General features: G+C 36.0%; 2 protein-coding genes across 2 annotated transcripts; both read left to right on the forward strand.

The window, feature by feature from the left end:
• On the forward strand, nt 1–5,577 carry LOC109068740 (purine nucleoside phosphorylase-like). Its single transcript, XM_042744059.1, has 6 exons — nt 1–543; nt 2,327–2,496; nt 2,649–2,752; nt 3,586–3,761; nt 4,043–4,233; nt 4,746–5,577. The coding sequence occupies exons 1-6, from the start codon at nt 521–523 to the stop codon at nt 4,940–4,942; spliced, it is 861 nt and encodes a 286-aa protein (XP_042599993.1). The 5' UTR covers nt 1–520; the 3' UTR covers nt 4,943–5,577.
• A 10,690-nt stretch (nt 5,578–16,267) lies between these two features.
• On the forward strand, nt 16,268–25,345 carry LOC109110130 (calretinin-like). Its single transcript, XM_042744061.1, has 11 exons — nt 16,268–16,554; nt 19,707–19,783; nt 20,873–20,962; nt 21,101–21,181; nt 21,836–21,892; nt 22,440–22,517; nt 22,932–22,987; nt 23,099–23,138; nt 23,220–23,273; nt 24,564–24,635; nt 24,726–25,345. Exons 1-11 carry the CDS (start codon nt 16,461–16,463, stop codon nt 24,840–24,842), a joined length of 816 nt encoding a protein of 271 aa, XP_042599995.1. The 5' UTR covers nt 16,268–16,460; the 3' UTR covers nt 24,843–25,345.
• Nucleotides 25,346–26,736: the final 1,391 nt, after the last annotated feature.

The following is a 26,736-nucleotide window of genomic DNA, read 5'->3' on the forward strand; positions in this document are numbered from 1 at the left end:
CAGAGAATTAGTTTGGTAGGTTTATAAGAGGCGGGTCAACTGTTGAATCTAAGTGACTTCAAAGACCTACTGACGAACTTCATTTATTATTTAGTTTAGTTTTAAGAGTGAAAATATTTAGCTAGGGCAGTAGACGAAACTGTGTCAAAGTAGTGTGTTGGTATTTTAAAAAGCGTCCATAATCTCTGCTAGTGACAAATGACAGTTTAACCGGACACTCTGGTTAAACTAACGTTACACAGGAACACGTTATTTCCCCTGCTGTGAGGCACCACGACACGTCTGTGCTGGTCCTGGCAGGATGACAGTTCTCAAGGCTCTTTAACTCGGGTCAGTGAGCGGCCCATTCTGACAGAAAATTGGATTAGATCAACGAGCGCTGTTTAAGAAACCAGTTTTAAGACGGACTCCTCCTCCGTCACGCCACCCTTCCCACGAGACCGTCGGGTGTTTGACCTCTCGCTCAGGTTGCTCTGTATTATTCCTCCTGGCAACCGTTTCCCGACCAGCCGCTGCGGACATGTCAACATCCAGCGAGTGCAGGTAAGGGGAAAAACGAACATAATGCGCCAGATTCGCTGCCTTACAGCATAGCAGACCTGCCAAATCAATATCCTACATCATATCAGACTGTCTAAATGAAATCTTATTGTGAAAAAATATGGGATTACATTCGTCAGTAGTCGCCATGACAACTGTCGCTCTTTATTTACGTTATATCATCATCAAACAGGGCTTTACATTATAGATCAACCTGAAGAAAATGCGAGAACAATACCTATATGCTTAACAACGCAGTCTCTATCCTCAAGAGGATTTTTAGTACCCTAAGTGTTTGGATGGCGATCTCATTCCCATTCTTCCTCTAGTATGAGCCCTCAAGTTCCACCGTAAAAAAGAGCATTTGTTGCAGATTAGAAGCTCGAATGAAATTCATCATTTTTAATAACATATTATCTATAAAAAAGCTATAAAATTAGCTCCTCATAACTATGGTTACGTAAGAGAATCCTGCTATTCAGCTTTGTGGATTCGCCCAGAATAATACGCAGCTCTTAAAGCGACAGGCTTCGCTATAAAAGCTGTGAATAAACAGCTACGAGAACCGTCCCAAATAAGGAGATCATGGCTGTTGGCAGACCTTGTCAAAGTAAAAAAAAAAGGCAGTGGGGGTAAGGGTGGCAGCGCTGTGATTGTAAAATAAGAGGCCTATTGTGCACTCTCATTGAGCGTTATGGAGTCACGTAGTGTTTGAAGCTCTGAATGGAAAGTGCTGATCCCGCAACGCCCTGCAGCACCACGGACAGCGCATGCTTACAGCTCTTCCTACCCGATATTTTCCCAGCTATGAAAGAATTTCTGATAATAAAAGTGGGCAGTCCAACTATGAAAGCAATTCAGTATGAATGGGTCATTGTTGTTTCAGTTTCAAAAGACTATAAAATAATTCAGAGTATGACGGTGCTTCATGTTATATAATGACAGACACGTTTTGACAACAAGAAAGCATAATGTCATAATGACTAACAGCCTAAAACACTACAAGTGAATTTTGAACTACCTACTCTGAAAAAAGCGTCATCTATGAACCTTAGTCACGGGTAAGCCATATTTAATCTTTGACAGGAGTGAAAACGAGGCTGTGTGTACTGTTAACACTACTTTTCAGCTGACTATATAAATACAATAATTGATAACAAAGCTATTTACAGTTTGCTACAAATGAAAAATACAGTAGATTGCTTTGATAGCTGAGACCCAAGCAAAATCCAGAGATGAGCACAGACCATTAGTATACTGTAGTTATTTCATATAGTTACAGCTCAAAAATGGATTTATATCTACTCCACTGGTCATCCATTAGTCTTGTATGGTAACAAGACCAGCAGTTATACAGTAGCTCACACACGCAGACAGATACTGGAAATCATTTACTACAGCGATTGTTCAGGTAAATGACAGTCAAAGAGATAATTCAACATATCCAACACAATAGCATTGCAAGTGACAAGGATAAATAATTAGATAATATAATATGTATAAAAAACAAAACAATTTTGTTACTGCAGTACTGTATATACTTCTGCTTTTATTGCTTTTAATTGACTTGCTCACTCTGAAAGCTACTTGATTGGATCACTGTACTTGACAGGTCATTTGACATTAGCATGTGTGTGTAATACAGATAATTCTGACACCTCCTTATTTCATAACCAAGTAGGATATTAGTCAGATATTATCCAGCAAAAGTGTTTTTTGATGCATGAATGACACCAGCCCCACTAATGAAAAAATTAAGCAAAAAACATGTTTTGTTTCTATATAGCTACAGCTATGAGGACTACAAAGAAACCGCAGATTGGCTGCTTGCTAACACAGATATCAGGCCCAAAGTGGCAATTATCTGTGGTTCAGGACTCGGTGGATTGGCTGACCTGCTGGACAACAAGAAAGTATTTCCTTACCACAATATCCCCCGCTTTCCCCAAAGCACAGGTGTGAGATGTTAGATTTTCAGAGAATTTATTTCATAATCTGTTCACTGACTACACAAAGATTAAAAAACGTGTCCTTTATCATTTCACTGCCATTATGTGGTTATTGTTTGCATTAACAAACATTTAATAGTCTACCTCATGCCTCTTTAGTCCAAGGACATAAAGGTCAGCTGGTGTTTGGAGAGCTGAATGGAAAGCAGTGTGTTTGCATGCAAGGCCGCTTCCACTTCTATGAGGGCTATAACATTGCCACAGTAAGTATCATGCTTAAAATCTCAAAGGGAAAATTGAATTCTCAATGGATAAGGCATACTATAATATTGCACCAGTCAATCTCCCACCTGTACTTCACAAGAAAAAGTATGAGCATAGAACAAAATCAGAGCATGCAAAAGCATATGGGATTGGATAGAAAATCTGGGGGTGGGGGGAAGGGACACTGTCAGTTGATGATTAAAACATCTTGGTAACACTTTACAATAATGAATCAAATTTAAGAATCATCTTAGTGTTTCTGTTGCTTTAGCAATTATATACCACAACAGTAACACAGAGGTTATTCTGTACTTAACCACTGACTTTTCATATAAGCAGAGCAATCAGCAGTTTTACGTATAACAGAGATGATCATAGTTAACCTTTGGCAAATCACCTTGTCTTCTCCTATAAACTTTTACAACATTCCAACATTTGTGTTCAGGTTAAATAATGTTCAGAAACACACAGACAGTGCTTGCTCTTTGTTGCAGAAGCCAAGTGAAATATGACATTATGATTTAAAGCATGGTTTTTATGAGTGATTGAAATCACTGTCCATATTCTTGCCTGTGTTGTAAAAAAGCAGTCATGTATTTGTTTCACAATTTCTTAATTCAATGCACATGAGGGAAGAACTATTTTCAATTATAAAATGTACTTAATAACAGAAAATGTATGAAGTTAGACAAATGGGGAGGAGGGGATACAGTTATAGCCTACTATATGGTTTTAATGACATATATCAGATCATATTCAAGCTTTAATTTCCTGTTTCATAAAAATGAGAATGGTTTTTGTCTCTAAATCTTATACTATTGTTCTGTTTTAGGTCACATATCCAGTAAGAGTGTTTTTCCTACTCGGGATTGAGACTCTGATTGTGACCAATGCTGCTGGAGGACTCAATTCTAAATTTAAAATGGGAGACATCATGTTGATCAAAGACCATATCAATATGCCTGGCTTTGCAGGCCAAAATCCCCTGTGTGGACGCAATGAGGAAAGGTGAATTGCTATGCAGTATAGTCAGATGTTTAATGTGTTATTAAAACCCAATCATATAGATTTGAGATCATTTTTTATAATTATAATTAAAGAAACCGAATTCTACCTAACACCAGAATTTGAAGAATAGCATTAGATGAATACTTTTGATTTGTGGCTTTGTTTTTAACAGTTCAGTCTTCGTTCTGCTATTAACCTTGCTATATAATCTTACAAGCATTTCTCTAATGATTTCTGCAAGCAGTCCAATGTTCACTGACATTTGTGTTCTGTCCCTGTAGATTTGGAGTGCGCTTTCCCTGCATGTCTGATGCTTATGATAGAGACTTTGCACGGATGGCCAGGGAGACGGCCCAAGAACTAGGCTGTGACTCTTTCCTCCAGGAGGGTGTTTACTGCATGTTGGCAGGACCGTGCTATGAGACGATTGCAGAATGCAGGGTTCTACAGATCCTTGGGGCGGATGCTGTGGGTATGTACTGTAAGGCTACATAACACTATTATCAAAAATGTTTTGAGTGTGTAAGACATAGTGTGTGTATTACAGCTTATATAAATGCGTATGCAAAGTATCGTTCGATTTTAGAATTTTTATTTGTAATTTATTCTGCAAGGATGCATTAAATTGGTTAAAAAAGTGGCATTTCTTTATACTACATAAGATTTCTATTTCAAATGAATTCTGTTCTTATTAACTTCATTGTTTCATCAAAAAATATATATAATGGTTTCTACAAAAATATTAAGCCATGCAGCTGTTCAACACTGGTAATGATGAGTGCCAAATCAGCATATTAGAATGATTTCTGAAGGATCATGTGACACTTAAGATTGGAGTAATGGCTGCTGAAAATTCAGCTTTGCCATCACAGGAATAAATTGTTTTGAAAATATATTAAAATAGAAAACAGTTATTTAAATAGTAACAATATTTCACAGTATTATTGTTTTTTCATCAAATAAATGCAGTTTCTCTGTAATTAGGTATGAGTACCGTTCCAGAGGTGGTGGTCGCTCGTCACTGTGGCATGCGTGTGTTTGGACTCTCCCTTATTACCAACAAAGTAGTGACTGACTACAACAGCACAGAAAAGGCTAATCATGAAGAGGTCCTGGGAACCACCCGTATGCGAACCGAAGACCTCCAGAAGCTAGTCAGCAATTTAGTGGCAAAAATGTAGTGTACCGCATTTACCAAATTTAGTACAAAAATCTTGATATGCTTGATTTGCACTTAGACAGCTAACAATGTAGAATGACATGCAGTATATGCTCCTTAATGCTTCTCATGTATCTTATTCAGAGTTAAAGTAACTTTATGAACTTTCCAGTCCCTCAAGACTCTCTGAGTCAAAATTTAGGCTAGGTTAATTTTGTTTACAGTTGATATTATCCATACTGCGGTGTATACTGTAGTACTAAAATATCACTGTGAGACTAGGTAATAATATGACAAATATACTGTATAATGCATTCACATCCTTCCTGAAATGCATGTTTAGAACAACTGAAAATAGAAGCATTACATAAGTATAATTCTTGTCATTATCTCTTGAAAAAAGAGTTACAGAACAAACATGAAAAGGGACAAACTTACACTGCAATACAATTATGTAATTTTCTCAACTGTATGAAAGGGAATTCAGTTGCAAATACAAAATAAGGAGTTACAGTGCAATTAGGTGCTAAATAATCAATTAATATATTACATAAATTACATATTTTATCTTTTTAGTTATTAACTTTTCTAGATGTTTCCAAAGAAATTTACAGAAGTTTCTATGTTTTTGATTAAATTTATGTTTTCTGAAAAAAATATATATATATGGACAAATCTTTTTGAAATTATTAGAGATATTTGATAGATTTTTAAATGTCTATAGGAATGGGATGTATTTAAACTTTATTTTCACTCAAATATTAAAATATAAAAAATGAATTGCTGTGTGGTGGTGTAATCCTTTGTGTTCTGTCCTTCCATTTTCCAATTCTGAGATCCTGTGCATTTATTTACAGTATATCAAAACTCAGAGATGAAAACTGCACAGTCTTTCATGTCATATTAAATATAAGACTAAATATAAGATTTTATCTTGTGTTTATAGCAAAGGCCCTGCAGTGATCAATATGAATAATTTCCTGCAATGCATATATAGCAAGATCAGAAGTAGTTTGAATACATTACAGCCTGCAAAACACATGTAAGTGAATGAATAGGCATCCCACTTAACCCCCTCATGTCACTACATTATTGATAAAGCATGCCAACCTACCTCTGAAGTAGTGATGAAATAAAACATTAACAACATCTTGCAGCTAGTCTGTCACCAAGCAAAAACCTTAAAGTAAAACATAATGCAACATATCCACTCAGTATATCAAAGTACGTTTAAATCAATTTTACTTGCTCTTTCTTTTTAAATATTTGTGAAACTTACTAGCAATTTCGAAGTAAAAAAATTGTTTTGACGTGATATTTCTTCAGTGTAGTGACAGTATAGTGAAAAGCAGTCCATGAATACTGATTCCATTTTGTATTTCATATGGCAGATGTGTGAGAGATCTGTGCTAGAATCTTCTGCACACACCAGATTTTTGGAGGAAACAATCTTTTAGAGAAAAGAGGTTAATCTGTCAGACGACGCCTCTGCCCTTGCCAATGATAACAGAGCTGCAGATCAGTCTGTTATTCAGACTTTCACAAAATATTTATGGAAATCCAGTTGTGCTGACTCTGCCCTGAAACATCACAGTCCCTGTGTGCCATTAGTGAAGAGGTAACTCGTATGCAATTAGCGACGGGCCATTTGCTGAAATATTCAGGGCTTGATGCCCATGATGTGCACAGCAGTGACGGTACTTCCACTCAATGCTTTTCTAGAGGAACAGAGGAAATTGTTTTGATCTTACACATTAATGTTCTGCTCTCTCACTCTCTGACATATTATCTCATTTGAAAATCTTGTTTCTCTCTGTAGCTGTTTTCCTCTGAAATGCAACTTTTAGCTCAGCGTTCTTCATTCCTGGGTCTTCATGTATTTCAGACAGCATTAGACTGATAGCACTACAAAAAAAATTTTTGGAATTTTAATGAAAAAATATCTTAGTACAGTAGGTTAAGTAAAAAAGTTTCAATCTTAAGTAAGATTTATTAATTTTATGGTTCAATGGTGGATTTCTCCCAATCTATTCAAAACAATACCTACAGGTCCTTCTCAAAAAATGAGCATATTGGGATAAAAGTTCATTATTTTCCATAATGTAATGATAAAAATTAAACTTTCATATATTTTAGATTCATTGCACACCAACTGAAATATTTCAGGTCTTTTATTGTTTTAATACTGATGATTTGTGTGGGACGTGTTTGAAGGTTCAAATTGGTCTTGCTCTCTCAGACTTGCATTCTCAGACTTGCACTCTCAGACTTGCACTCTCAGACACTTGCACTTCCAGTAGTGACATTACTTGCAGTCTTTATTTTATATTTTGTTCTATTTATTTTTTGTTTGAATCTCTCAACATTTTACAACAGCAGCCAGGTGTTGAAGACAAGAAAAAAGAAACTAAATTACGAAGTCACTTGCAATCGCCACTTGCACTCTCAGCTACCTGCGAAGTCACTTGCAACCAACACAAATCGTGCATGTTGCCAATGGAGACAAGACGCTGTGGTGATTAAACGATTAAAACTAAATTAGTAACATCACGTACAGGGGTCCTGCAAGAAAAAAAAAAAAGACCCGCAAATCCGTGGCCACAAAACAGCAGAATATGAATGCAATGCGCAAAGTCTCTCATTAAGCGTTTTCCTCCCGTAGAAAACATAAACACTTAATGTGGCCTATTAATGTATTAAGATGCTATTCAAATATCAAATTCAATATAGTTTATTAATATAACGAATAATGTATAAAACATGGCAAAACAGGCGCAAAACATGGCATAATGTGGCATAATAATAGACTAAGAAGATAAAGAAGAAACTCAATATGCTCCTCTTCATTATTAAAATATACATAAACAATATGTACAGGCAACCAGGTGAGCCCAGAATAAATGCAACATGCAAAGTTTCGCGTTAAGCGTTTTTTCCATATAGAATAACTGTCTACAGCTTTTTTATTTCTTTGTCTTTGTCCATTAAGCTATGCGTTTTATTTATAATGAAATGAAACGCTTAACGAGAGACTTTGTGCATTGCGTTCATATTCTGCTGTTCTGTGGCCGCGGATTTGCGGGTCTTGTCTTTTTCTTGCAGGACCCTGTACGTTACGGTACTAAATTAGTTTTAATCGTTTAATCACCACAGCGTCTTGTCTCCATTGGAAACACATACGATTTGTGTCGATTGCAAGTGACGTCGCAGGTAGCTGAGAGTGCAAGTGACTTCGTAATTTTGTTTCTTTTTTCTTGTCTTCATCACCTGGCTACTGTTGTAAAATGATGAGAGATTCAAACAAAAAGTAATCAATAAATAGAACAAAATAAAAAAGACGGATGTCACTAGCGGAAGCGCAAGTGTCTGAGACTGCAAGTCTGAGAATGCAAGTCTGCAGCCAGACCCTTCTCGATGATTTTGGCATACAGCTCATGAAAACCCAAAATTCCTATTTAAAAAAATTTGCATATCATGAAAAGGTTCTCTAAACGAGCTATTAACATAATCATCTGAATCAACTAATTAACTCTAAACACCTGCAAAAGATTCCTGAGGCTTTTAAAAACTCCCAGCCTGGTTCATTACTCAAAACCGCAATCATGGGTAAGACTGCCGACCTGACTGCTGTCCAGAAGGCCATCATTGACACCCTCAAGCGAGAGGGTAAGACACAGAAAGAAATTTATGAACGAATAGGCTGTTCCCAGAGTGCTGTATCAAGGCACCTCAGTGGGAAGTCTGTGGGAAGGAAAAGGTGTGGCAAAAAACGCTGCACAACGAGAAGAGGTGACCGGAATCTGAGGAAGATTGTGGAGAAGGACCGATTCCAGACCTTGGGGGACCTGCGGAAGCAGTGGACTGAGTCTGGAGTAGAAGACATCCAGAGCCACCGTGCACAGGCGTGTGCTTTTGAACCAGAAACAGCGGCAGAAGCGCCTGACCTGGGCTACAGAGAAGGAGCACTGGACTGTTGCTCAGTGGTCCAAAGTACTTTTTTCGGATGAAAGCAAATTTTGCATGTCATTCGGAAATCAAGGTGCCAGAGTCTGGAGGAAGACTGGGGAGAAGGAAATGCCAAAATGCCTGAAGTCCAGTGTCAAGTACCCACAGTCAGTGATGGTCTGGGGTGCCATGTCAGCTGCTGGTGTTGGTCCACTGTGTGTTTTATCAAGGGCAGGGTCAATGCAGCTAGCTATCAGGAGATTTTGGAGCACTTCATGCTTCCATCTGCTGAAAAGCTTTATGGAGATGAAGATTTCGTTTTTTCAGCACGACCTGGCACCTGCTCACAGTGCCAAAACCACTGGTAAATGGTTTACTGACCATGGTATTACTGTGCTCAATTGGCCTGCCAACTCTCCTGACCTGAACCCCATAGAGAATCTGTGGGATATTGTGAAGAGAAAGTTGAGAGACGCAAGACCCAACACTCTGGATGAGCTTAAGGCCGCTATCGAAGCATCCTGGGCCTCCATAACACCTCAGCAGTGCCACAGGCTGATTGCCTCCATGCCACGCCGCATTGAAGCAGTCATTTCTGCAAAAGGATTCCCGACCAAGTATTGAGTGCATAACTGAACATAATTATTTGAAGGTTGACTTTTTTTTGTATTAAAAACACTTTTCTTTTATTGGTCGGATGAAATATGCTAATTTTTTGAGATAGGAATTTTGGGTTTTCATGAGCTGTATGCAAAAATCATCAGTATTAAAACAATAAAAGACCTGAAATATTTCAGTTGGTGTGCAATGAATCTAAAATATATGAAAGTTTAATTTTTATCATTACATTATGGAAAATAATGAACTTTTATCACAATATGCTAATTTTTTGAGAAGGACCTGTATGTATTTTAAAGAGATACTCCACCCCAAAATGAAAATTTTGTCATTAATCACTTACCCCCATGTCGTTCCAAATTTGTTCGTCTTCAGGAACACAATTTAAGATATTTTGGGTGAAAACCGGGAGGCCTGTGACTGTCCCATAGACTGCCAAGTAAATAACAGTGTCAAGGTCCATAAAAGGTATGAAAGACGTCATCAGAATACTCCATCTGCCATCAGTGGTTCAACCGTAACTTTATGAAGTGACGAGAATACTTTTTGTAAGCAAAGAAAACAAAAGTCGTTATTTTAGTTTTCTTCGCTTACAAAAAGTGTTCCCGTCGCTTCATATAACCCAGATTGCACATCTGATTTCAGATGGAGTATTCTGAAGACAACTTTCATACCTTTTATGGACCTTGACACTGTTATTTACTTGCCAGTCTATGGGATAGTCACAGGCCTCCCGGTTTCATCTAAAATATCTTAAATTGTGTTCCGAAGACGAACGAAGCTTTCACAGGTTTGGACAACATGGGGGTAAGTGATTAATGACAAAATTTTCATTTTGGGTGGAGTATCCCTTTAATTCCCAAAACTATGTCTCTCATGCAGACGTTCACATACTGTATCTTCACGAACAAATCTCTGATATCTTGGGCATAACAGACCTTTAAATCAGAAGGCTGGTATTTCACACTCTACCCTCCCAACACATCCCTCCACGCTACAATCACTCCCATGATTTTTCTTTTTCATTTCACTTTGATCAGCCTGCTGTGATCGTGTGCTTGATAGAGAGCTACACTTTATTTATATCTCACCATCTCTCTCAAATCATGTTTGCAGCAAGGGACACAGGAAGAGTGAGAGAAAACCCAGGGGACATGCTGGCATTAACCATCTATACCCATTCTTGGAACAGGGAATCCACTGAGGAAGAGGGACCTTATTGGAAAGAGAGATCTCATTTATCCATACACAGGCCACAGTTGAGTGAGAGAGACAGTAGGGATGTAATTCTGAGCATTGTTCAAAGGTCAGTGCCTTCCTTACATCCACATTCATGACATCTCTCTTGCTAAAATGATAATCCTCTGTCTCATTAATATACAGTGGAGTGCAAAATTGTGAAAGATAGGATTATTATATTTAAATAAACTAAAAGCATAATAAAAGTGTTACCTGAAATAAAATAAATGTAAACCAAAATAAAATATAATATTAAAAATGTATTTTAAGTTAATGTTTTCAAATACTTTAACTTGAAATAACTATAAGTAATATGGAAATAAAAATTAATAAAAACTACAGGCATAATTTTTGAAATATTGAATACAACTGACAGACACAAAATAAATGACAAAAAATATGAAAAATAATGTATCATGATTTCTAAAAAAAAAAATTATATTATGCAAAAATATATATTAAAAAACAGTTGTTTTAAATTATTATTCTAATACAATATTACTGTTTTCATCAAACAAATGCAGCCTTGGTAATGTATATAGTGACAATTATTTTAAATTTAATGATTAAATGAAATATAACATTACAAATGTTGTACACACTTGCTTTACTTCAAATTCAAATTCTGGGATTTAAAATCACATATAAGTAAAAAAAATAGAACTTCATGACAAAGTTAAATAAATATTTAAGATTCTGTACTTAGTAGGTAAATATTGACTTTGCAGCGGCATTGATCATGTGACTCTTTGTAGACATGTTCTTGCTTCAGGATGCCCTTTAGATCACTCAGAAATGATGATGGAGAAGTTTTTTACACAAACTTGTGATGTTCATTTTACTTTTTAATTTAAATTTTCATTTACAATTAAAGTATTCATTCATTTCAAATTATTCATTCATTCAAATATAACTTGTATGTATTAGGTATTACATGTAAACTAGATTTAAATGAACTAAACATACAAAATAGAAGCAATTTTTTACTAGTGGTCTCAGACTTTTGGACCCCACTGTATTTGGAGGAATTTGATCAATCACACTGTAAAGGTGGAATTGGAGATATAGAGGAAACAGACTGAGACATCTCTGCTGAATAAAGACTTTCCATACTTCTAAACTCAACCGTCAGCAGGCAGATCACTGGAGTACAGCCAAGAACTGAGTGACAAGGCAAGCAGATGGTATTGACGGACTATTCCTCAATGATCATATTAGTTCACTGTCACTTTCACAGCGTATTGATTGACGTTTTTGCCCTGTAGATCATATTAGATCCCCAGTCCTTCTATAACCTCTATGAAAGGTTGTCTGATAAGAGGACAACAGCTTCTGACTATGAAGTATAGTCTATTATAGACATATTAGCCTACGTTTTAATTTTCAGTTTCATTTCTCAGCAGTAAAAGGACTACAGGTAAGTATTTTAATGTAATTCATGCAGATGTTAGGCCCTTGACCTTGGAGTTTGTGCCTGTATATACGGCAAAATGCCACCTGGAACACGTAATAAATGCAGCCTGTACAAAATCTCTGTTCCAAACATTCAGCAGGAATGTAGATGTTGCTGGATCAGGCTTCTCTGATGGAAGCTTGTGATTTACGTGCTTCCTCTCGTCAATGACAAATGGAAATGTTTATTCCTCAGGATCACACCGAAACACTCCGCCTCATGGCAGCGCTGTCTAGACAGAGCACAGGTATAGATGAATAACCTCTCCAATCGCTACAAACCCCTCAAACTCAGACAAGCTGTAAACAGGATGAGTTTGCAAGCAGTATTGAAATGGGTCCGTCTACTTTTTAGTTTTCATAAAACTTGAGACTGTCCCATAGACTGGCAAGTAAATAACAGTGTCAAAGTCCATAAAAGGTATGACACTCCTCTGTGTCTCTCCGTATCACCATATGCTCTTCTGTGTCATCCACGCCACAAGGATGCGCTGTTTCTACATGTATTTAGCTTTGTTTTGAAATAAAACAGCGCATCCTTGTGGCGCGGATGACATAAAAGAGCATACACAGCATATGGTGATATGGAGAGACCGTTGACAAAGAAATTATTGAATAAAATCGTTATTTTTGTTTTCTTCGCTTACAAAAAGTGTTCCCGTCGCTTCATATAAGAGTATTCTGTAGACGACTTTCATAACTTTCATGGACCTTGACACTGCTATTTACTTGGCAGTCTATATGACAGTCTCAAACCTCCCGGTTTTCATCCAAAATATCTTAAATTGCGTTCTGAAGAGTTTTTACGGGTTTGGAACGACATGGGGGTAAGTGATTAATGACAAAAATTTTATTTTGGGGTGGAGTATCCTTTTAAGGTGTCCTTGTTACAGTGTAATTATACATTTAAGTACGGAGTTAAAATAATTAACTAGGCCTACACGTAGGGTTAGGATTAGGGTTTGGTTTAGGATTACTTGCATGTAATTATGCATAATTTATTGTTATTATAATAGTAAGTACATGTAACATGTGACAAGGACACCTTCAAAATAAAGTGTTACCAAATCTCTTTTCTTAAAGGGATAGTATACCCAAAAATGAAAATTGTGTCTTTTTACTTACCCCCATTTCAATAAAAACTTGTAAGTTATTTATTTATTTATTTAAATGGTAACACTTTAGTATAGGGACCATTTTTCACTATTAACTAGTCACTTATTAGCATTCCTATTATTAACATATTGGATGTTTATTAGTGCTTATAAAGCACATATTCTGCATGACCTTTATCCCTAATCCTACCCCAATACCTAAATTTAACAACCACCCTACTAGCTAACTATTAATAAGCAGCAAATTGGGAGATTATTGAGGCAAAATTCATAATTAATTGTGAGAACTGGACATTAAAAGGTCTTGCCAATTAATTTTTTGTTTTAATTTTTGGGTGAACTTCTATTTAACAGTTTTCTATCGTCTCCAAAACATTTTCACATTCAGTGAATACAGACCAAATTAATCTCCCCTTATAACCTGGACCTCCAGCCTAAGGTTAGACATATAAATTCATTCAGTACACAACAGAAGTCACATTTGTCTCCCCCTCAAATGAACTACAGGGAATGACAATCCAGTGTGAGACATTGCCCTTAGTGGAAGTAGAATCTCATATTTCACTTCACATAAACAGCTAAGCATTCACAGGGGAGAAACGATAGTATGTCTGAAGCACAGCAACCTTGAAAGTGAGTGAAAGCTCTTCTGCTTTTGATAAGTGTAGTCTGAATGGACTGCTAAAAGTTATAATTTGGCAATTTATCCATGTCATGTAATAATTAATAAGGTCAAAAGCATGCAATTTTTTTATCATGTTGGTACAATATAACAGCTTTCAAATGCAGTTATCTTTATAACTATAGTGCATTTTGTTTAAAATGCTTAATGATTTATGAAAATAATTTTTCAGTTGGCCTACACATTATATGTATAGTCAACAAAACAATTTGAAAACTGATCTATCTCTCTATCTAGCTATCTATCTATCCATCCATCCATCCATCCACCCATCTCATAAAGGCTATACATTATAAAACTTCAAAACCTTTTATTTTTTGCCAAAACTTTCAGAAGTCTTTCATGAGCCAATATTCAAAGTTTGCCTTGATAAACTTGCATTCCCATCTAAAAAATTAGTTCAATTCATTTAAATTAGACTCACTTGCAATTAAATAAAAATTATGTTTTATTTTGCAATTTAAAATCAATTACAATCCATTTAACAGGAAAATACATTCTCTTCTCAGAGCTGTTAACAGCTAAACTCATCTTAAGAAAATATTCTATAACCAATAAATGAAAGTTGCAAACACCAGCTGTTTGTTGATCCAGATTTGCATGGTAAAGCTCTTACTAAGTCTGCTAGTTTTGTTGGACAAGGTCAGGAAACTCTCAGTCAGACAAATCAGTCATCACCTTTGACCTGACTCAATACAGAATTAAATTAAGCGTCTGTTTATTCACATAATCAAGATTAGTGTTCTGATGCCCTGACCGCGAAGACGGTCCTCATAAGCCCCTGGCTCTCTACGGGACGTGTGAAATGTGATTAAGTGTGTGGATTTTTAATTAATCTAGCCCTAGTTGAGCCATTTCTGTCAAACAATTGTAATTGGCATTAAAGCTTTTGGCATGTCGCATGTGCTGGGTGCTTACACATATTTAGCAGTGAGGGTGCAGTAATTACTGCTGAGTTCTTGGGATCCCTGCGGTAAGTGAGCATTACTTTTCCCAATGCTCCGTTCCCGGTTCCTATGGAGCAGGCAGCAGTATGCATGCTTGACTGCGGTGGGATAATTAGCCTTTGATGCTGCGGGCTCCATCGGGACAGATGTCTTTTATCACTATCTGTGATTGCAAGCACCTCTAAGAGGACAAAAACTATATTCACAAACAGTGTGACAGATTTGAATATGTTGATGAAGAAAAATAATAGTTCTTCTGACATATTTGAATGTTCAATGGTGCAGAAATGATGTAACTGCATTTCCATTAACACATAGCCTACAACTGCTCTGTACTAGCTCATATTATACTCATACTGCCAAGCATCATATATTTAGAATAATTTGTTAAAGCAGTGTTAGAATGTTATACAGTTTTTATCACTCTACTGAGCAGAATATCAGGTTTGCTCATAGAGGGGTTTCTCTCAAAAGTCAGCAGGAAGCTGGAGTGGAGGAATTACAGAATGAAGAGGAAGAGGAAGTCTCTGTCATTCTGCTTCTCTCCTATATGCAGCTTCAAACCGGCTTTCAGTCTGTGTGTTGTTGCTTGGTGACACACAAAGCTTGATTTCTGCTAGTGAAGGAAAATATTCAAAATACCAAGAGACATTAATATTAATAACAAGAGACATACTAAGGAAAGGAGACACTACAGGATGTTGGCATCATTTAGCCTGAATCAACATAGAACACAATGGAAAACTACACTGAAACTGCAACAACACCCAGTGAATATAAAGTGAATATTAGCCAAGCCAACCAGCAAAGAGGAGAATCACAACATTTATCAATTTTATCAATCAATTTATCAATCAAACTTTTATTTGAAGCAAAAAATAAATGTAAATCAGAAAAAGTCGCAAGGGGGATGGAAAGTTATTTTGAGCAAAGATTAGGAGGGCACACGTGAATGAAAAATAATAATAATAATAATAATATTCCATAAAACAAGAATTGTCCACTTTGATTTCACGGTGACTTTAAAGGGTATTGTCCCAGTTAGTTCAAACGGAAAATGCACTGGATGCATAAAAATAAAAGTTGCACCGAAACAAATTTCCTTCACACACACATACAAAAAAAAAAAAAAGGAAGGGGATTTTTTTGTTGGTATTTTTAATGTGGATGTTCCTGGCTCATCTGTTGTCATTCCATAATTTACATATGTATCAGCACCAATATAAATTGCGCTAGCGGAGCTGAGCAGAACGTTGAATAGCTTACATACAGTAATTCTGGTCCATCTTCATGTTTCTGTGGAAGCATCTGTGAAGCTGAGCATCTCCAGCAGCTTTCCCAGCACGTGCGCGAGTGCTGAGCCATGAAACGGTGATGCTGGGACTACTGCGCCACCCGCATGAGCGCCAAAGGATTGCAAGCACTCAGCCCATTTAAAACCCCCTGCAAAGCACTGGGGGACTTACAGTGCGAATTTGATTCTGACCGAGTAAAAGTTCGCCCGGGATTTTCTTGTGGACAGTAGGACAGATACACAAAAACATGGCAAACAAAGGACAGCAGCCTCCCTACCTTCACTTGGCAGAGCTGACCGCATCCCAGTTCCTGGATATCTGGAAACATTTTGATGCAGACGGTGAGTACAGATGCGCCGTTTATTCCACGGATTATGATTGCGAGGAAGAACAAATTAAGTCATAAATGAAATGTTATCATTAAAATAGCAGAAAAAAAGTTTGAAGCTAACAATTTCCAAAGAAAACACTTGTGGGGTTAAAGAACTAAATAGTTTGACAGATTTTACGTGCGAAATAAAACAAAATAGATCAAAGAAAGTTAAAAACATCAATCTAGCATTTATGATCTAGCTACTGCAAGCGCTAAAGCAGTTATAATACATTAGATTTTAGACATAATATAGTGAGGAACTGATAAATGATATGATAAAATACCTGAAAATGTAAAAATGTATAGACTAGTATAGGCTATAGAAATATATAAATACACTTTATATGTGTGTATGTACGTATTTATGTGTGTGTGTGTGTGTGTGTGTGTGCATGTGTGTGTGTATATATATATATATATATATATTTTTTTTTTTAGAAGTCCCTTTCACGTCATTTATTCATTCAGCATTTTAGTACCCTTCTTGGCACAAATAAAGAGCATACTTTGCTCACAATTGCTATTATCTTATAAGCAATAATAGCGTGCAATATCGCTTAAAATGCTTTGATTGATACAGTTAGGCTATTAGTGAATAACCGTATCGCGCGCCTAGTAACTCCAGATGGGGCTCCATAGTGTTCCATTGGTGAAATTACTATTACTCAAGTACTATCTCGGAAATATATATATATTTAATAAATATATATATTTAATAAACTGCCCACGTCGACATCATTTTTGTGCATCATGCGCGCGTTGATTGAGTTCGAAAAGTCCACTTTCACCTACACCGTCTATTCCCATGTGTTTTTACGCATCCCTGGGGATTTGTCAGTGCCTCTCTGTTGGGAAGATGAGTGTGTGTCAAGGTCCTCACCACCCAGGACATCTCCTGAGTCCTGAAGATCACTTACAGGAAGCTCATCGGATATTATTTCTGGAGAGTTAGCAGTTGTCTTACATCCTGCAATATCTGAAGCTGAAAATATATCATGGACTGATTATTTATGTATTAGGAACATAATCGTATCCGTAAGGGCAGATGTTATCGTTATTAGCAACTTGGTTCCGGTTTCTTTCCTGTTCGTTTCCCGCCGAATGCATATTAGTGAAATACAGAAAAAAAAGAAGTTCGATAAACAGCACATTTAATCTGGAATATTTCAGCTATAAACTTACAGCAAAGGGAAAAATAAAACAATCTCAGAGGAAACAACAAAACAGACGGGTTGGGTTGGTTCTCAAAGTATCCATTCCTTTAAATAATAATAATAATAGTAAAACACGTCGGTACATTTATAAAACAAACAACACAGTCATCATTTATCAGTTTATTCAGTAAGCTACGTCTATCACAAGTAACCCTATATCACGAAAAACTTTCATTTAAGAAAGTTAACTTTTGTGCTGGGGATGAATCAATTCAGTTCCTTGAAACGAATTTTATAAAAAACAAAAAAGTGTGAAAATTACTGACAAATATTCCATTAAAAAGTCGACGTGCGCAGTCTGTCAAGCTTATGAGGAAATAATTATGATAGGTTTAGTTAAAAAGTAACCAATTAATAACTGCCACACAATTGGTTTTAAGAAATAGACTCAGATCTCAGATCTCAGATCTCAGTCCATGTCACTACAGGATATCTTCTAGAAGATACCCAAGGAGTATCTGGAATACTTTCCATTAAAGATGCTTTAAAACTCATTCATGTGGGTTGATAAAAATGGAAATATTTATTATGATAAGTTTGGATTTATACATTCATAGCTTACTGCTTACTGCAATTTCAGTGAGTGACACGTTTTGTTGTGTCATAGTCCAAAATGGTTTCTCCAACACATCAATTCTATTTCCAAGATGGCTGACCATCCTGCAAACAATGCAGATATGCTAGAAGAATGATGATAACAGCATAGGCAGAGCCAACAGGCATAGAATTCAATATGGTTGAAATAAAAAATGAATGGACAATATGTGTTCTAATTAATGCATAGGCCATATTGCCTATAAGCACCTTGGAATCAACAATCTGTACACAATGACATTTCCAAAAACCAGGAGTTCAAAGCGTATGGAAAAATTTAATTAATTGTAGGAAGAATGAATGTTCATGTAATCTCTCAAAATGTCAGAGCAATCATATCGACACCAGATGGCAACATATAGTAATTTCCACTATACTCAGCAGGATTAATGCCTGTGTAAACCATAATTATTATGTATTGCACTCAGCAAATTAGTAGATTAATTTTGTATTGATCTCTGGCAACAATCAATGTATGCAGTGTTCATTCTCTCAACGCAATAGTCAGATCGATTGCAAACACACAAGTAAGACTGCCTGTCTTCTTACATACAGCATTTTCTCAGCCATGCAGTGATGGTATTTCACATAGTTTATGAATTATGAATTACAGAAAGAGAGATTAACAGTGAGTCCAGATGTCTACAAATGCCACTCTAATCCACAAGCAAATTTATCAACAATCATAGTAGTTAAGACTAAGACGTTTCAAAAATGATGCCTTTGGGAGAAACACAGATAACAGAACAATACTTATGAACTCATTGTAGTTCTCACTTCACATATGTTACAATCACTGTTGTGATGTATTATGCCATGCACACAAAATCCCATTTCAAACACACATACACAAACGCAAATTTCCTTTGCATGAAGGGCCAATTTCCTGGCATGGGAAACTACCCCCAGATGGTAATATTACATTTATTTGTGGAGGTGATTTAAAATTTCAGCAGTAGCATCAAGAAGAATCTCCTTTTCAAATAAATGGCTTTAAAAGGCTCATACTGTAAGGCCTCCAATTAGAGGAAAAATGGAAAAGAGAGAGCCTAGTGGTGGTGTTTTAAAATTTCAAAGAGAGAGCCCAATTAGAGGAAAAATGGAAAAGAGAGAGCCTTCAAAGACCCGTGTTACTTGGATTTGGGTGCAAGCCAAAGAACCAATCTAGAGTTAACCAGCTTCAAAGCAGACATCTAGGCAATCTCATTATTTAGCATTTCAATTGAGAGACAGCAGTTATCTAGTCATATAATGACAAACATCATTATGGATTAAGACATCTCAGCCTGAACCATATTTCCTTATATTGCAGGAAATGGCTACATTGAGGGTAAGGAGCTTGAAAACTTCTTCAGTCAGCTAGATGTTGCACGGAGAGGAGCTGGTGTGGTGAGTATACAGACAAGAAACACTTCTCATTAGGAAGCACTGTATCTTCCAAACTATACTGCAGAATACTCAAAGCATTGAGTAAACTTCATTGTGCTCAAACTAAAAGACTGTGAGATTGTTGCTCTTGGCATGATTCACATCAACTCAAAGTACATCATCAAAGAAGCCTAAAGGTATAGTTCACCAAAAAAAAAAAAAAAAAAGTCTGTCATCATTTACTCATTGACAGCATTTTATTCTGTGGAGCACCAAAGAAGATATTTTGAAAAATGCCTTTGTTTTTGTTTTGGACCCCTTTGACTTTCATTGTATGGGCAATTGAAACTTTCTTCAGAATATCTTCTAAAGTCACACAGGTTTGGATGAGATTAATAAATGATAACAGAAATCACATTTTTGGGTGAAGTATCACTTTAAGATATTCATGGAAATCATAGCTGCTGTGTATGTGCATCACTAGCACCGGCTCAACCAATGGCATGATTTGGGGGTGGGACTACCTAATTGGAAGAACTTGTTTTCAACAAATATTTATCTAATATCACTAATTGTAACACTGTAATTAAAAAATAGTCGAAACATGGAAAAGGTACCACCCAGACATTTTCTGTTACATTTACATTTGTTGCAACACAATGCAATATTCAAAATATGAGGAAAACATATGAGGAAAAAATATGAGGAAAACATGTCAATACTGTCAATACACACAATTCAATATGGACAATTTCTTCATATTAAAACAATACTTTGATTTCTAACTTTCTTAGAGTGAACCATGTGTAAATCATTTATATAAAGACCCCAGATAACTAGGCAGATGGCTTGCAGGAAAGATAGGAAAGGAGATTTTATCTTCATCCCTGTATGTTCAGCAATAAAACGGAGGGAGCATCACAAATGGTCTCATAAAGTTAGTAATGCTATTATCTGCCACACAAGTGGCAATGAATATGGCACAAGGCAATGCACAATGTACATAAAGGGATAGCTTTTTCCTAACCTGAGAAGCACAAACTGAATAAAGCTTTTCCAATAAGCAAAGAATGAGAAGAAGATTCATCTTGTTGTGCTTTCTTCACACAGGACCCATCAAATGCAGCCTTTAAAGAGAAGATGACGGAGTTCATGCAGAAATTCGACAAGAACAAAGATGGGAGAATTGAGATGTCTGAGGTAGATGAACACATATTTTTAACACATCACTGATAAATTATTGATAGAAAAAGTCATGGTCTCAAATAGAATAAAACAAGGTTTTCAATTCTTTTTGATGTATGTGTGTCTAATCCACTTATGTACACTTTCCATCAGCTGGCTCAGATCTTGCCCACAGAAGAGAACTTCCTCCTCTGCTTCAGACAGTTTGTGGGATCCAGCACTGAATTCATGGCTGTAAGTGATGATGCAACTTTTTCATTGTATAGATCCGTGGTCATTTAGATATATATTTATGACACAAAACTCCTCCTGGGGCGCCATATAAATATCCTCCCTTCACTCCTTCATTACAATCTAATATGCATAGCCAAATACAACATTTCGGAAAGTCATCAGAAATTGACTGCCTTGATGATGCATTATGTCAAGTTGAAGAGAGAGTGGAGCTAAAGAGAAAGGGAAGCTGTTTAATCATCCAGTGTGGTAGTTAAGCCTTTTAAAGGGCTAGAATGAGTAAGTACAAACTTCTATTTTCAGACTCATGTATTATAGATGTACTGCTGTAATTCTCTGTAGACCTGTAGAGGGAGGCATCTATCTTTGATAAGAAGCTGTGATGGAAACAAGGCCAGCTGCTAGATTAAAACATTCATTAAATGGCATTTCTTGTTCCTTGTTCTCACAATGCACAGCTGCTTTGAATAGAAAATATAGAGGGGATAATGAAAAAGCCAGTGTAATTAATGCAAGAATAATTTGCCAATTATTTCTTCACCTCCGCAGTCCTATTCTTCTCGTTTGTCCAACCTGAGATATATTGCACGTATAGTCGTACTCTGTACTGATGGTACAGTTACAATATCTTTGTATGTTTGTCTGTATCTGTAGGCCTGGCGGAAATATGACACAGACCGCAGCGGGTTCATTGAGGCTAATGAACTTAAGGTAAAAGTTCTATTACTTTCCCTGCTGTGTCCTTCGTAACAATGCTGAAAAGAGTTTCGAAAGCCGCTAATGTGATGGAGCAGATGGAAACTATGCAAATCTCTCTGGGTTTGGTGGCTGGCATCAGAAGAGAGTATACAAATCACTACATTTGTAAACAAAGCAAATAAAGCAATGAGGAGACGATGACCTCAAAGAAAGTAAAGCAGATGTCACTAACAAATAATGTTCTTGTTAAATGCTTAAGGGGGTTCACAAACCAAAACAGCAGGGGGTTTGTAAGATAATTATAGAAATTAGATTTTATTGTTTTGGTTAAATGAAATAAATAAACATTATTTATTGTGTTTTTTTTACTGAAATTTTGTGTTTTTTTGTGTGTTTTTTTTTGTGTGTGTTTGTGTGTATATATATATATATATATATATATATATATATATATATAGTTTTAAACTAATATAACTTTAAATCAAGTATTTCAGTTTAAATTGTTTAAATGTACCTATATAAAATCATCATATTCTTGTGATTTTTTTCCTTCCTACAGGGCTTCCTCTCTGACCTGCTTAAAAAGGCAAACAGACACTATGATGACCAAAAATTGCAGGAATACACACAAACAATAGTAAGTTGTTGTCTTTGTGGTGCATTAGTTAATGACTTTTACCTCCTAGTGTCATTTTTTTAATGTCATTCATTTTTAATGACAAAAAGCATTTACATAACAGTTGTTTAATTTTTAACACAAATATACAACTTTAAAGCATTTTTTCACCTTAAAATCCTTGAGTCATTAGCCACCATGCTTGCAGTGACCCCAAGGGTTGTGTCTGCACTCCAGCTGTGCTAACATATGTCCACTCCTTAAGGCCAGAGACAAACTTGAATTATTCCAAGGCAAGCCAGCTGCACAATTAAGAGCCTGAGTTGTCCTCTACACATTGTGAAGAACAAAATAAGTAAAGAAACAATGTGCAGCATTAGGAAATATTAATCTGATGCAGGATTTCTTAAACTGAGCCATTGTCTCCCTTTCTAGCTCAAGATGTTTGATCTGAATGGCGATGGGAAACTGGGTCTGTCTGAAATGGCAAGGTCAGAAATGTTCTGACAATGTTTAAAAAATAAAAAAGTTTCAAATCACTTTGTAAGACACATCAATCACAACCATTTTTTTTTTTTTTTTTTTTTTTTGCTGATTTTAAGGCTTCTGCCGGTTCAGGAGAATTTCTTGTTGAAGTTTCAGGTAAGACCACAAGTTTTTAGCCCTCATGAGCTTCTTGAGGTCAAATATTTTTGACACTGAAAAGTTTTTATTGCCCAACAGGGAGTCAGGCTGACTGCTGAGCAGTTCAACGCCATCTTTGCATACTATGATAAGGTAATGTATAATCCAGCAAGAACAGCGTAACATCTTTTGCAGGGTTTTAGAGTATTGTATAGATTTGTATGCACTGCCGCAATGTTGCTGTAAATCTGATCTTCCCCTCCTTCGTGAGCGCTTTCTGAATGCAAAACAGCGTCCCTGTTCACCTGTGCAGGTAAATGAGCAGAAGCACATCTGTTTTTCTGCCCACATCTTCCAGCTTGGTGGTATCATCATTTGGAAAATGATTTAAAATGCAAAATCAGAAGCACATTTACAACAGTTTAAGTGCCTACCACTTGTAATTACAGAAATCCCAGTGAAAATTGCTGCAAGATGAAAATTGCTATTTAATGCAGTGCTACCACAAGTTCATAATTAGTCCTTCTCTGGTTACCTTACACAGACCAGGCGTATGCCCTTTAGGAAGGCAAGATTACCTAAACCTTGTTCTATATAATCTGTAAGCAAACAGAGCCCATTAGACAACAGCACCCACTCAACTAAACTAGAGGCTTGCAACATTCAATTATGAAATGTAGTAGTTATGATTAGTTTAATTTTGTGTCCGTTTCTTTAGAAGTAATAAAGGTTTACTGCTGTTATGAAAAATAGAGTGTGAGACATTTGCCGAACCATCTGAGCACTGATATGGCTTGTAGTCATAAAACAAGAATTCAAACAGACAGGTCTTTGAAAAAAACATTTCTGACAGGGTTTCAGTCACTTAACAGTCAGTAAACATTTAACAATTATTGTTACAAGCCACTGTGGTTCTGTTCGTACAGATACTATACTATATAGTTTTGTTGATTTTTATTACAGTTTTAGTTATTTGAATACATCAAGTTAAACTAAATGAAAAATGTTGCCTTGACAACTACATAAAAAAGTGTATATAACATTGATTTATTATTCATTTATAACATTAATTTAATTTATTTGTTAATTGTTATATTATTTTATTAAATGTATTAATTTTCATTATTTTATTTCAACTAAAGTTTATTTTATTTTAAGGAAGACTGTTTTTTTAGTTTTAATTAACTAATAACTCTGGTCCATGTGACTTATTTTCTTCTATGGGACACAAAAGTTGACATTTTAACAAGATCTTGATTTTACGTGAGACGAATGAATGAGTTGATCCAGTTCACAAAATGATTCACTGAATGATTCATTCGCAAATTGGACTGAATGATTTGGTCGCAGCAGTTCCTCCTTTTTGGTTCCACATAAAGACATTGAAAAGGTTTTATAAACTGTGACAAACAGAATTTCATGGGTGTTGTTTTCTGCCTTCAAGATGGAAATGGCTATATTGACGAGCAGGAGCTAGATGCTCTCCTGAAGGACCTCTATGAGAAGAACAATAAGGTGAGATAAGAAGGCTCAGAATTATTCTAGCATCGGACAATGACAGATAAGGAAAGCAATCCCTCAAACTGTGACTGTGTTTAACCTCAGGAGGTGGACTCTAAGAGCCTGAATGGTTATAAGCAAAGCATCATGGCACTGTCAGACGGGGGAAAACTGTACCGCACAGAGCTGGAGATTGTCCTTTGCCGGGAGCCCATGCTGTGAATCGAGGCTTCCTGACCTCAACCTCAGCTCTGTTCCAGCTGCCTGAATACTGTAACCGTGTGCATGTGCCGGGCACCCCGTTCCCCTCCCACCCCCCTCTCGAAATGAGTTCTGAATGAGTGCACAGAAAAGCACAAAGTCCCTCCTCTCCCCTTCTTTCCTTCCCCTTCCCACACCCCAATTGCCACTGCTTTCCTTTGCCTACAAACTGCAACTACTATGATGCCCTCTGCTCAATTTTCAAACTATATATTTAAAGAAGAATCTTTCTGAAAGAGTAGCAGACTAATGGTATAATATGGTTAGATATGTGATAAATTTATTTGAAGTGTTTGGCTTCAAATTCTTCTGGTTTCTTCCCTTCCGTTTGGTTTCCTCTTCGGTTTGTTTTTGACCTCATTTCATTTAATTCCTGCCCAATTATGTTTGGGTTTGTGGTGTTTTTTGGCTGATACTGTTTAAGGATGCAACTAAGAGCATTAATAAAAGTTATGTGATATAAATGTCCTGTTTTATCTGTTTTGTTCATTCTAGGGAACCGTTTTTTGTTTGATAATTCAAATGCATTAAAAGAAATACAATAGCAGGAATATTCCTTTGATGGAACAGAACATCCTTCATTCTTTAAAAATGTCCTCTGTCGCATGTAAAGTCTTACCCAAGCAGTCAGTTCCTCTGTGACATGCTGGATGGAGACATCACATTTTGAGTAAAAATCTTTCCTGATTGTGTCCAGATGCATTTAAACCACATTAAATAATGTATCTCCTAGACTTTCCTCTTACATAGCAAGAGTTTGTAGAAATTCTTATCAATTAATCATCAGAACATTAATAATTAATCCAAATGCAGTTTTGGTTTTATAAATGGGATTCTCTACACTGTCTGTTACCATTGCTCTGATGTACACTGATGATTGTAAACAAAACAATTAACATTTATCTAATCTGACAAATTCTAATCAATTTAACATTCTATATAATATATTAGTTCTAATAATTTAGGGGAAAAAACATGCACACATTCCTATATTTGAAGATGACTATTTCAAGCAAAAAAAATCATAAGTTTTATAATTCAAGTTTTAATTATAAAACTTATAATTAATTGTTATAATTATTTTTCTTTAACATTTCTTCATACTTTGCATGCATGCAGAAAAAAAAAAGATTTTTAGCATGCACTCAATACAGTGTGAATCTAGTTAAAAGCAAATTAAATATTAAAGGAAAATAATATGCTAAAAAGGTTCCTCAGCTCTAAAAATTTAGCTTTTAAAGATATAAAAAGCTTTGCCCTTCCCTTTGCAGCTATTGAATACAATTACCAGAAAGCATTCAGTCTTGTATAATGTCTATATTGTAATTGCCAGAGCAATGAATTAATAAATGAAGAGAATTTTTATTGATGATGTTTAAATATAGCTACAGTGATTTTAATGAGGAACTGAGAGCGGATGGCTCAATTCTCCTCCATAGCATTTCTACACTACACAAAATGGGAACGAGGCTATGTTCTTCAAAAAGAAAGCATTGTTTCCTAATGGTAATGGATGCAAATTGAAAATCCTTAATTATAATTTGGATGCCTTTCAATTACCTTAAGCATCAAAAATACTTTTTAAGACTTGATGAAGCTTATCAGTGTATAAGAAACATCTTATGTTATATCAACAGTTCAAAACAGCATTGGATTAAATTCATATTTGCACTAATTCATAAAATTTTGGTTTCTAGCTACTGCAACTTTCCCCTATCATATCTGTGTAAATGATTGGATCTCTTTCAGCTGAAATGTATATTTTTAGCAGAAGCTTGTAAAATAAAACCAGTATTACTGGAGCATGTTTTACGGGATAATACTATTTCAGTCTTTCTATTTCAAATTTCTTGTT

Source organism: Cyprinus carpio, chromosome B18, assembly GCF_018340385.1.
Source record: "Cyprinus carpio isolate SPL01 chromosome B18, ASM1834038v1, whole genome shotgun sequence".
In the NCBI taxonomy this organism is placed as follows: Eukaryota; Metazoa; Chordata; class Actinopteri; order Cypriniformes; family Cyprinidae; genus Cyprinus; species Cyprinus carpio.

Bases quoted from the DNA above. Each gene is read 5' to 3' on its own strand.
- LOC109068740 (XM_042744059.1), top strand. From the start codon at position 521: ATGTCAACATCCAGCGAGTGCAG. The intron at 2,497-2,648 runs GTGTGAGATGTT...ATGCCTCTTTAG, and splicing joins CCGCTTTCCCCAAAGCACAG to TCCAAGGACATAAAGGTCAG. The intron at 4,234-4,745 runs GTATGTACTGTA...CTCTGTAATTAG, and splicing joins CCTTGGGGCGGATGCTGTGG to GTATGAGTACCGTTCCAGAG.
- LOC109110130 (XM_042744061.1), top strand. From the start codon at position 16,461: ATGGCAAACAAAGGACAGCAGCCTCCCTACCTTCACTTGGCAGAGCTG. The intron at 22,988-23,098 runs GTCAGAAATGTT...GCTGATTTTAAG, and splicing joins GGTCTGTCTGAAATGGCAAG to GCTTCTGCCGGTTCAGGAGA. The intron at 23,139-23,219 runs GTAAGACCACAA...ATTGCCCAACAG, and splicing joins ATTTCTTGTTGAAGTTTCAG to GGAGTCAGGCTGACTGCTGA.